This window comes from Danio rerio, chromosome 1 (genome assembly GCF_052040795.2).
Source record: "Danio rerio strain M-AB ecotype USA chromosome 1, GRCz13ab, whole genome shotgun sequence".
Lineage (NCBI taxonomy): Eukaryota > Metazoa > Chordata > Actinopteri > Cypriniformes > Danionidae > Danio > Danio rerio.
In genome coordinates, this window is record NC_141021.1 from 32,398,691 (window position 1) to 32,411,492 (window position 12,802).

A 12,802-nucleotide genomic window follows, 5' to 3' on the forward strand; every position below is an offset into this window, starting at 1 on the left:
ATAGCTTGTAGAAAATGTGCATCAAAAAAATAAACTCTCGGTGGTGTGTAACTAAAGCTCATTAAGACAAGGATTCTGTTAAAGAACTCAAATGAAACAAAGAATAAACACAGAAAACCACAACATTCATGTAGACCAAAAAAGAGCAACTGTACCATTTTGTAGCCAGCTATCTACCAGAGGGCTATTTTTTTGATCATGCAACGTGCAATATTTGGTTCCATAACATCAAAGATACAAGAATATTTCTATAGTAATTCTCTATTGACACTTCCCATGCATTACTAAGATCATCTTTAAAAAGTTCTCTAATATTTACCACACATAAAAAATAAAGCTACATTTTTGTACATCCCTTGTACCGTATCTTTTGATTGAAAACACAACCAAAAAAGACCACTGACACACCGAATTAGGCAGAAAGAACAAACAAATGAGGTATTCTTTTCCAAATAAACACTGACACATTGAACAAAGAATGTGGACACCATGAAAAGAAGAATCTGAACTCCTAAACAAGCAGTACATGACAAGCACATGGGTCATGGATCAAACTTGAAACACCCACAACGCTAACACGGCCCTACCGTGCTAACAGTTGTATAACTAAACTTAGATATGGACACCCCTGTGACCCCAGTGATCTCATCATCACCTTCCTTCCTCTTCCTCCGATTGTGGCATGGCCGCCTGCAACACCCGAAGGTAGCCAAGAGAGCCTTCCGGAAGCGGGTGTTCATGAAGCAGTAGATGATGGGGTTAACGCAGGCTGAGGTATAGGAGAGCAGCTGAATGAAGGAGATGGGAGCTCCAGAAAGTGCACGCTGAGCAGATATTTGGTCGAAAGCCTTCCAGGTGTTGGCAGAGTACAGAGGCATCCAGCATACAAAGAACATGGCAACTATAATGATCAGCATTCGTATCACTCGTTTTTTGGCGATGAGTTTGGCCTCTGAGGTGTTGCTTCGTGGACGGTCTGTCTTGACTGGGCCTGAGGTGGTCAAAGTTGAAAGTTCCATAGCGGGAGGTTTCTTTGAGACCTGTATATAACATCCATCGCTCTCATCATGGCAAGATGACAATCCACCATTCAACCCATTCTTTACACCTGTGAATGAAAAAAATGAGAGAAAATAAAGGTGTACTGTAACCCTTTACTGCATCTGTCCACAATCACTCTTGACTGCTCTTCTTGACTTTTCGGCGGTTTACAAACATTTTCTGAGCTGTCGCTTTCAAATCTGTAAAAACACCATATCTGTGGAAAACAGGTGATCTAAACATCATAAACTGACCTTTTACTTCAAAATTCAAAGAACAAAAACACAGTTTAATTAAATTTTTTAATTTCTTTTATGCAATATTTAATAAGCAAGATATTCTAGAGCTTGTAGATCACAATCTCATCTTTGCAATTTATGAAGACACTTCAGATAAATCTCTTTTAGCATTAATACAGATGGCATAATGTTGGTGGTGCAGAGCATAACATAAGGAAAATTAGACGACTCATTTAAAAAGGAAATGTTTTGTCACACTGTATGCCCGTGAAAAAAGGGTGGCACAATTTAAACAAATAACACCTGTATAACCAGTTGTCTATTTAAATATGCATAGACCGGGATCAGCATGTCCTTAGGCGTAGTTCTCCAAAAAAATAAAAAATAAAATAATCATCACTTAAAAAGTTGTTGTTTTTTGTGATACTTCTAATAAAAGATAGCTGTGGAGGTCTTTAACTGCAATGCACTGAGAAGTACCCTCTTCCACCTCACTGCAGTTATCTAAAGCTTCTCCCTGAGAGAGCTTACATTCAGCACATCAGTGCACAATCAACCTTAACGCTCAGGGAAGTACTCAGCATGACCTTAGTGCATTCAGTCTTCACCATGGGAGACATGGGTCAAGCAGCCACTTTCATAAAATTGAAAGGGGAAAAGTCTGTTGAGCATGCCATTTGAGGATGCCAAATAAAAGCTTCCACCTTGCTCAAATCTCTCAAATGGCAGGAAACAACTTTTAAATGGCTGTTTGACATAAAGGAAACATTAAATCAAATAATTTAGCAAGTAAACAATACATGATTAGCAGTACTTCAATTTACTCTTGCTTGGTTAACTGTTGCAAATTCAAGGCAAACTGATATCATCCACAGGAGGAAATTAGATTCAAGTGTTAGAGAACAAAAACGTTTGATGGAAATGCCTGGTGATTAAGCTAAAACAATCTTTTAAATGTTTCATGTAGTCTATCAAAGTGAACAGGTGTGCTTCAGACTACTTTGGCATTCTGAGTTTTAATTTTAGTGTGAAGACATACACACACACACACGCACATGTGTTCACAAAAAATTCATACCACTGGTATCTTTTTTCTGCTCCAGCTCAAATTGAATCCCTCTGTAAAGTTCTCTGGATATAAGACCGTAAGCAATTATCATCACCACTCCAGGGATGAAGAACAGAATGGACAGCAACAAGACGTACCTGACAGAGAAAAAGATAATATCAGTATATGCAAATGCAGTGAATCAATAGAGACAGTATAAGAAAAAAACAATAAAACCGCTCAACTACACTTAATTAGTGAACAGATGACAACCAGGGAGATGAGTGATGGCAGAAATGACTTTTCTGGAATGCATTTTCCAAAAGTGTTGTTTCTTTTCTAAAAGTTCTAGTCAATCATCAATCAACATCAATGGTCTTAAAAAGTGCTTTTGCACTGGGTAGTTAAAAGAGCTCTGTTATAGAAACTAGGCACAAGGGCAGTTCCTAAACTAGCTTCTCTCTCAGGGTCATCTCTATGGTTGAAATTACACCACCAACTGAAATTCTTCATGTGTTGTGCTGGGTTCAACCCCTACTCTGAAGTAGGTGCTAATTTAATCCCCCAAGAGGCAAATCAGTGCTTGTTCATGCAAATGACAATCAAATCACACAATGTGAATTATATAGGTGAGATCTAAGTGATGGGACACACCAAGCCAATGTCAAACAACTAGTTCTGACAAAAATCCTTCTGTGTTGTAGGCTTGCATTGGCTCACATATAGACCAAAAACCTGCACATGAATGTGTCTTTTCACTCCCGCGGGGGCAGAAATTGGTTTTCTCATTCCACAAAGGGATCCTGGAAGATTAAATACGCACAGACAATGGATAAATAAAGCAGTGTTTAGTATCATTATTACAGTACATTCCACTCAACATAAATGAATTTGCTTGTGCAAATTTATCTGATAATCTAATAGTACTTATTGCTTGCAATTATTTGAGAAATGTAGCAAAATAAAACCTGCCATATTTGACTTTCTTCTTTAATTGAATTGTTTACTTGGTTCCATCACTTGAGTTTTTGTTCTCATGCTCTGATTCGTTGCTGAATGACAAATTGAATTGCTCTCTTTAGCCAACAAATGATACCGATTCTGCACGCTGAAAGGGACTACTCGATCTGACGTTAGCTCGATAAGACGCAAAATGTGAATCACACCAAACCAACTAGCATGACTGATGCTGACTAATCCGCTTGTTAAGTGTGACGTCACGCGAAGCGGCTTCCGGGTCCAAGCGCTCTATTCAACTGAACGGGGAGACTCATGAAATGGTAATAATAAACGTTTACAAAGCGATTTAATGCTTTTGAAAATCACGATCGCAGTATATATGTCCATGCCTAATATTTGATGGCCAGAAAGTGATAAATTTTTTTATAAATTGTAAAATTGTTGGTATTTGTTATGCAGCAAGCCCAGAGATTGTTGTGTACACTATGACTTTATATAAAATTAACTTTAATATGTGATAGTAATAAAATGAGATCATAAACGAATGATTTCTCCACTATAATGAATGGCGGCTTGGACCCAGAAACAGTATTACATACGTCACAAACACATCACCACTTAACAAGCTGATAGCAAGACTGAAGCCCAATGGTCAACTGTAATGCCCCATACACACGGGTTTCAGCGTCAAAGCTTGACAGAGGGTGTGTCTGAAGTTGTGGCTGACCTGATCGTCATAGCATTGTCAGAAAATTAAATTAGTCAGCAATAAGCCACTGTCTGAGCTGGTGTATTTGCATATAGCGATCTGATTAGCTGACGCTTTCGTCAGCGTTTGAAAAGATGAGCAAGTCCCAACTTCTGCAGCTAGCAACGCCACTAAAGCGGCGCTGACAGATCCACAATGCAGTTCGGCAGCGCCTGACGTCACCCATTCAAAGTGAATGGGAAGCGTTGACGCTGACGCCCTGTGTGAATGGGGCGTAAGCTTGGTGTGTCCCCACCCTAGGAATCACAGAATCCTAGGTTCTGACTGAAAACTCTCTGCAGTGACTTACAGCCAATAAGAGAATAGGAGACAAGGCAATAGGAGAAGCTATAGAGCAGAATATCAACAGGCTCATAGGACTTTTTCCGTTCTTATCACTTTTCATGTGTGTTTGGTTGTTTCCAGTCCAAACAGAGCTGTCAGCATTTCTTGCTATTGTAAAGGCAATATAAGGCAATATAAGCTGTAACTGCCCATCTCTGATCCATCATGCAATGTGAACAGAGCAGCAACCGAAGGTTACCCCCAGAGAGTCGTGCAGTGTGAAAGCAATGGCGATCCAATGACTGTGAACTTGGCCTAACACAGTGGTTCTCAAACTGTGTTACATGTACCACTAGTGGTACGTAGGCTTCCTTCTAGTGGTACACGGAGGAATGCAATATGTCAAGTACATGCTATACACATTTCAAAATTTATCAAAAGTTATGCATATAATATGCCATAATTGACATATAGCCTATATTTTTGAGGTAATCTGCCACGTTTTTTTTTTTTTAACTTTGCAGAGTTGTAGCTGCTTTACTGGGCCTACTACGCTACTGTATTTCAATACTGCTAATTTTGGTGGTACTTGGAGAGACAATTTTTTTTCTGAGGTGGTGATTGATGAAAAAAAGTTTAAGAACCACTGGCCTAACAGATTTATTCCTTATTATGTGAAATGAAATGGACTGTTTTCTAAGCAATAAGACACTACAATAGATGAATGTCGAGGTTTAGAGGGTCACAAAACACCAAAATGCATTTTTTGAGATGTTGACAGTCATAAATATGTCTCACGTTGCTAAAAACACTATCAGGACACATATATTTTACTAAAAAGTTAAAATTGGTTGTTTTTGCATTGTTTTGAGCAAATTCGTTCTTCTGGTTTGAAAAGAAATTTTAAAGCTACGTCACAGCGATGTGTAAACGTTATTGCATGATGTAGCTTCGAAGACTCTTTTTACCTGTTACAGTGTTCAGAGAGACGCCAAGTTGTGTTGCCAACCGCAATTAAAACAAGTGGAAAAAGAAATAGAATTGTTTGGTGACATGAGTTATAAGCGTTGCATTTATAAATGTGCCACAATAATTTTTTTTTTTTCATTTCCCCACAATAAGAGCACAGCTCATGTGTGGGACCTACATGTGTGGATTACAGTGGTCTGCGAACACGTGGCAAAAATATGTTTGTATGGAACATTTTTTACCCGAGAGCTTTTCCAATCTGGAAATGATGAAATTCGGATTTGCCACTCTATTTCTTTTTTGAAAGACGCAGTTCCAATTCATGTTGATTGTTGTAACGAAGTGGCTGACACAGATGGATCCATTTGCAGTATATTCATTAAACACAGTTTAATAACAACAAGCACACAGATGTAGTGCGTGTGCGAACTCACATCAAACACAGTAGTATAAAGTCGAAGGGCTGGCGGCAGGTAAACGCAGGATGAGTATGCAGGCATGGGTCAGAGGCAGGCGGCGAATATCAAAGTCAGTGTGCAGGCTAGAGTTCAGGGTAGGCGGCGTGGATCAGAGTCAGGATTCAGGCTGAGATACAAGGCAGGCGGCAGGCAAGACAAGGTCGGTAATCAAGGCAAGGTAAGGTAAGCAACGGGGAAGCAGGCAATGATGAGAAACGCTCAGTAGTGTTAGCCAGGGCAGAACAAGACTTCGCAATGAGACTGGGTGTTTGTGCTGCTTATAAGCGTGTGCTTGGGAGATGTGCTGCAGGTGTGAGTGCTAATCAGTAAAGTGGATGATGTAATGTCTATAGTCCGGTGATGATGACCTCTGCTGGCCAGCGAGGGGAATGACTGGGAGCGAGTCGGTGACAATTGTCCTATCTCTACGGATTTGGTAAGTGTGCGATCAATGTTCATTGTTTATGTTTCTTCAGATGGTAAAGTTAATATCGTCAAAAGTACTCTTTCAGTTTTTTAAGACATTACTGAAATGACTAAAGTTACTAAGTAGTTTACAATAATTTAACTACAATATTAAGAACTGAAAATGCTTTGTTGGGTGTCTTTATAAATGGTTGTACAACAATTACATCCATCTTCTGAACCCGAAGTCCGGTGGGAGGTGGGGTGCTAGACCAATGTTTTCACAACAGATTACAACAATCGACTTTTTCACTGCAGTGCAGTATTTGTGGCAGGCAAAATGTATTTATTAGTTATTTGGTTATTGGTTAAATACAGTTGGGAATAATAACTATCATTGTGAGACTATCACCTTGTCGGGAGTTTCTTCACTTTCTCCTGCATTCAGGGGGGTGTTTGTGTTGAAAGGTTAAACATGAAAAGGCAGTGGACCTGTACTGTCATTAACCAGATAATGTGACTGAGGGGAATCTGGTGGAGAGAAATCCAGCACTTTATTTACACATCTCTCAGATCCACTGTAAACGCTGCTTTTCGAATCACTGTCTATTTCCCCTGCGTCTGTGTTTGGGTTGCCGGCTACATGTAAAGAAACTCCCCTTTTCATGCAGACCCTTCCCTCTTTTGCTGTTGAATACTCCAACCTAAACAAATTAAAACTTGCTCACTTTCATTTTTTCTTTTTTCAAACTAGAGGTGTGGTCACGGCCCTTTAAATGAAAAAGCTCAGTCCCATAGTATGACGTCATTTTGTAATATTCAAATGACAGCGTGGGAGTATTCTCTGAAAGCATTTCTGCTAGTCTGTTCCTCAGATCTTTTTTTTCTATCAGACAGCTTTGTGCTTGCAGCCCCTTTCCGTGCTGCACTTATCTAATATCAAAGACACCTTTCTCTCCTTTTGTTTCCTGTGTGGCTTTCAAATTCATAATGAGCTCAAGCACAAAGGCAATAAAAACAATACTTATCTCACCAGGAAGTAGATATTGGAGGGTGATATTAGGAAGCACACTAATAATAAGCACACATGTTCACAATGTTTGACTTGTAAAACCTGTATGTTTTTTGAAAACAAACAAGGATAGTAAAAGATAAAGAACCCACCGAGGAATTTTGTGCTTAATAGATATCTTATAAATGTAAAAATCTATAAAAGATGTCTAAGAAGAGTCCAAAATTAGACAAATCATCAAATAAGCAGATTAAACAGACTTCACACGTGTAGTTATTTATTCTAGCATATTTGATGATTAGTCTAGATTTGAGCTATTTTATACATCTATTTGTTACAATCATCAAGTGCTCACCAGATACACTAGAGGGCACTCTACACATCACATCTGCCCCTGAACCGGACTACATATTCCATAATGCACCTCACACACCAGTTCCAGATCCCCCTTGATTGCAAATGCACACAAACACACACACACACACACACACACACACACACACACACACACACACATCTTGGCTGAGTCTTGTATCTTGTAAGTAAGCTCTAAGTAGTGTTTCCTTGATCTTGCCTTACTGTGTTTTTGCCTTAACCTTATTGCTGTAAGACGACAGCGCTACCCACTGTGCCACCCCCCACCGTAATTATTATTATTTATTTTTATTTTTTTTATTATTGTTTTTTTATCTAATAAGTGTATAACTTGACATTCTAGGCTTTTTTAGTGAACATGAATCAAAGGTTTTCAAAAGGGCTGACATGAAAGACAGGATGGATGAAACCCTAATTAACGCAGTCAAGGATTAAAGAAAGATGATTCAATAAAGTTAAAAGTACTCTACCCATTAATGGTAAACTAAACTGTCAACATGCCTCTGAACGTTATAAATTAATAACTTTAATCAGCAGTGACAGAACATTTAGCTTTCTCCAGTCAATAAAGTGTTAAAAGCCCATTGGCCTTTATTGACAAAGCAAAACTGCTTTTAAAAATGTCTTCATCAAAGTAAAGCTTTAATAAAGCATTTCTATAGCAGTGCTCTGCATTTATTATATTTAAAAAACAAAGCTTAAATATTTTTATTAAATTACTCAAACTATCATCTTCAGACTTTCTTGGCCATCCGTACTTTGTTTTTTAACACAGTAATATTAATATTAACAGAGAGAGAGTGAGAGAGAGAGAGAAAGAGAGAGACATCACAAATCAGAACCCCCTGGAGCTTAACAGTTTCTGACCAGGAGTTGAACCAGCAGGCTGTGATCTGTGTGAAACTCTTGGCCAATGGAACGATGAATCTGTATGTTCAAACAGACTATCAGATAGAGATAATGAATACCAAACAAGGCTTAGACCGCAGTGCCACTATTAATGAGCAAGATTTAATTGCAATTGTGATGTATTTTCATCTCATTTAGAGATGATTCCTGACATTAGGTCCCCTGTCTAAAGACCAGCTTAAACCAGCATATGCTTTTCAAGGCTCTGGTTCATGCTGATTAGTGCTTATTTGACCTTGTCATTTATTGCACTATATTGCATGGATGTGGGTTTTTTAACAGCTTTTTGCACACTTTCTTTTCACTCATACCCCATTTTGTTCACGATTTCAGGCTAATCCATGCCATCATTTTGCACTGCAACATTATTTTTAGCATTCTGCTGTGGCAACCCCTGATTAATAAAGGGACAAAGTCGAAAAGAAACTGAATGAATACAATATATTTTTATTAAAAGTAATATTAATTAAAGCTGTTGTTGTGGTAGTAATAGAAATGTTATATTCTGAGAAATAGTCATCATATAATCTAAAATATTTAGCCCCAATGAGGTGTACTGAAGTCATGTCTGAAACAACATTTGGTCACACTTTACAATAAGGTTCATTAGTTAATGTTAATTAATGCATTTACTAACATGAACAAATAATGAACAATACATATACTACTGTATTTGTTCATGCTAGTTAATGTTAGTTAATGAAAATACAGTAGTTCATTGTTAGTTCATGTTAACTCATGGTGCATTAACTAATGTTAAAAAGCGTGGACTTGGATGTTTAACAGTGCATTAGTAAATGTTCAATTATGATTAATAAATGCTGGAGATGTGTTGTTCATGATTAGTTCATGTTAGTAAATGCATTAACTAATGAATCTTATTGTTAATTGTTACCCAACATTTTATTACAGTAACATAATTAAGAATGTAAAGCTTCAAGTTTTCTTTGAGTCCCATATTTATGAGTTGAGGGCAGTGCTATTACTGCCAGCTACTATTGTTTTGCAAAAAGAAAACAAAACAAGCACTGACAAAATGCTTCCTATATTTAGGAATATTCATGCGTTTGTTACAATATATATCGCTGTATTGCTATATTCAGTTCCCTTGTTTGCATTGGAGTTTCCTTGTTTGTTTTGCAGTTTTATCACTTTTGTTATTACTAACTGTACACGTGCAGAGTTTAGCTACTGTATATTCTAGCAGATATAATGTATGAGATTCTATTTATGAAAGGGGCCCTTTAGGCGCAGGATTATACATCCTTGCTGTACAATAAATGTTTAAAAGACTCAAAACTACAATATGTTGTCCAACAGCAGCAACATGTGTCAAACAGTAGAGTGTCCGCTACTTGTTGGAGTAATACACAAGGGTGAAGACATTTTCTATGACATGTAAATTTAGCTGTACTAGATTTTGGACTGTTATCGTAAGTTATTTTGTTAGATAAGCTCTAGATTTGGCTTCAGTACTGACTAATCTAATGTATATGCACAAATATATTGTATAGCTTCCTATTAAAATTGTAAATTTAAAAAATTTGTGAGGGGTGATCTTATATTCTTATATATGCTGAGCAATATATATATATATATATATATATATATATATATATATATATATATATATATATATATATATATATATATATATATATATATATATATATATATGCAACCAATTAACAGAAGCCTTTTAACTTCTCCACATATATACCCAAACAGACATTCAGTCCAAGTATACATAAAATAAAAAGTTGTAATAAAAACACTAAGCTTCAAGTCTTCATGTTATTGCATCATTTGACAAGTGATTAAACTCGCAAAGGACTCACCATGTCTGCTCCACTTGGCTGATAGGCCATTCAAGTCTGCACATGTGAGCTGTGATGTTGTTAGTCTTGTTAAATGGCACCAGTATACTGAACACAGGATAGGGCACCATAATAGCTACAGAGAGGACCCATGTGGCAGCGATGACCTTATAGGCATGAGAACGGGTCTGCCATGCTCTTGACTTTAGCGGGTTACAAATGGCACTGTATCTTTCAATAGCAATGGCCACCAGACTGAAGGTGGAGATGCTGACAGATATACCTGTGAAGATATTGTTGACAAGAGCAGAAAAAGTATATTAATATACATACATACATACATACATACATACATACATAATATAAATAGCCCATATTATATAAACAGGCTAAACTTATACACTCATCTTTGCTTCTAGAATCCCCAAGACATCAGTGAGTATTGCATGCTCTACTTATTTAAGCAACCAGCTCTTCATTTATTTCAGTTCAATATATAGAGTTTACAGGGGTGAGGGGGGTCCTTTTTTACACTGCAAGTCATAACAGTTGATTCACAGTTTTTTGCACTTCGTGATTTGTGTGTGCATGTTTATTTGCACTTATGAATTACAATATTGGCCTTGATTTCTGCTCTGACAAATTTAAATATTGTAAACCTTAACAGAATGATGCTGTCATTTTTAGTAGATTGAGATATATGTATCTTTCCTGGTTGGTTGTGTAAATTACAGTACAAAGAAGGATAATAAGCAGCTTGTTTTGTTACTGAACATTGTTACTGTCTAAAGCATTTATTAACATACAGAGTAACTGTTTCTATATGCCTGCAAATTACGTGTAAGATGCATGTTAATTTGATCAGTTTGTTATTGATTGACTTTAAGGATTTTTAAAACCACCAAATACTCTTACAGTGCATCTGGAAAGTATTCATAGCGCTTCACTTTTTTCACATTTGTTCATGTTACAGCCTTCTTCCAAAAAGGATTAAATTCATTTATTTCCTCAAAATTCAACACACAATACCCCACACACAATAAAGATTTTTTTTTAATTGTTGCATATTTAGTAAAAATAACTAAACCTGAAATATCACATGTACATAAGTATTCACAGCCTTTGCTGTGAAGCTCTAATTTAAGCTCAGGTACATTCTGTTTCCTCTGATCATTCTTGAGATGTTTCAGCAGCTTAATTAGAGTTCACCTGTGGTAAATTCAGTTGATTGGACATAATAATAATAATAATAATGATTCCTTACATTTATATAGCGCTTTTCTAAACAATCAATGCACTTTACACATTAGGGGAAATCTCCTCATTCATGCAGCATCCACCTAGATGACACGACAGCAGCCATATTGCACCAGACCGCACACCACACAATAGCTGATTTGCGAAGGAGTAGGGTTGTGACGATGAGGAAATTTCCCCACCGGTTAATCGACACGTGACAACACCGGTAATACCGGTATCACCGTGGGAGTGGGCGTTTCTTATTTTCCTTTTTTTTTCTGCATTTCCTGCTTTCACTTTCAGTTTTGCGGGAATCACCAATTCGGCGTCAATTGTTTGAATGGACAAAAAGAAAACTACAAAAAAATAAAATAAAATAAATAAATAAAACACTTATTAAACAACACATAACTTTTATTGACATAATGAATAAAACACCAATGCTACAGACTGAAAAAAACTGTGGAAGTTGGAACCAAACAAATAACAACCATAAAAGCCTATATTATATATTAATAGCTTAGTCCTTATGAACAATCCATTTATAAAATACATTATTAACGAATCTATAGGCTAATGAAGAATAAACCGAATATGAAATATGATCCTTGCATAATGATCAAAACTAAACAAGCTAGCACTCGTTTTATATATAAACTATAATTAATAAAAAAAGAAATGTTGTGTAATGGAACATTATGTAAAAAAATGTATAGACTTCAGGCTAAATAAAAGCGCCTTGTCAGAAACATCACCGCACGCGTGTCAGTTTACAGCTTCTGAGATCAGACAGCCTACAGATCACACAATCTTAATAAACAACATGTAAATGTATAAATATTTCGATAAGTGTTGTTATGGAATATTTATAACTATATGATCTTGCTTTTTGGTTGTATCAATACAGCTTTGATCTCTCTTAAAAGCAGCAGTTACAGGCGCTGCATAAGGGCGTGCACTGTCAGTGGCGGAATACACACAGCACTGGCAAGACGTTTTATTTTTAGTTTAATTTGTTACAGATTTGTAGTTTTTATTGTAAAATATACATTATAACCCAGTACACAGTGAAATAATATGTTTTGAATGGCTTGTCTATTGGCGACGTATATAGCCGTTAAATTTAAATAGGCTAAGCATATTTTAATAAATAGCCTATTAAAACACATTAATACAAACTAGCCACCCTTTGATTTTTTTATGTTTACATATTTTTTTATCAAATGAAAAATGCCAAGAATTGTTTATTTAGGTTTTTATTTTAGAATGTATATAATTAATAGGCTACACAACTCCT

General features: G+C 36.6%; 1 protein-coding gene across 3 annotated transcripts in view; it reads right to left on the reverse strand.

The window, feature by feature from the left end:
- Window positions 1-210: 210 nt before the first annotated feature.
- The window catches only part of cckbra (cholecystokinin B receptor a), a 45,594-nt gene continuing 33,002 nt past the window's right edge, over window positions 211-12,802 (reverse strand). Inside the window, exons 4-6 of one of the 3 annotated variants that reach the window (XM_087234930.1) lie at window positions 10,288-10,549; window positions 2,359-2,486; window positions 211-1,108 (exon numbers count right to left, since the gene is read on the reverse strand). In XM_087234930.1, coding sequence (XP_087091056.1) covers window positions 573-1,108; window positions 2,359-2,486; window positions 10,288-10,549 — 926 coding nt within the window. In that variant the 3' untranslated portion in view covers window positions 211-572. 3 annotated transcript variants of the gene reach the window in all.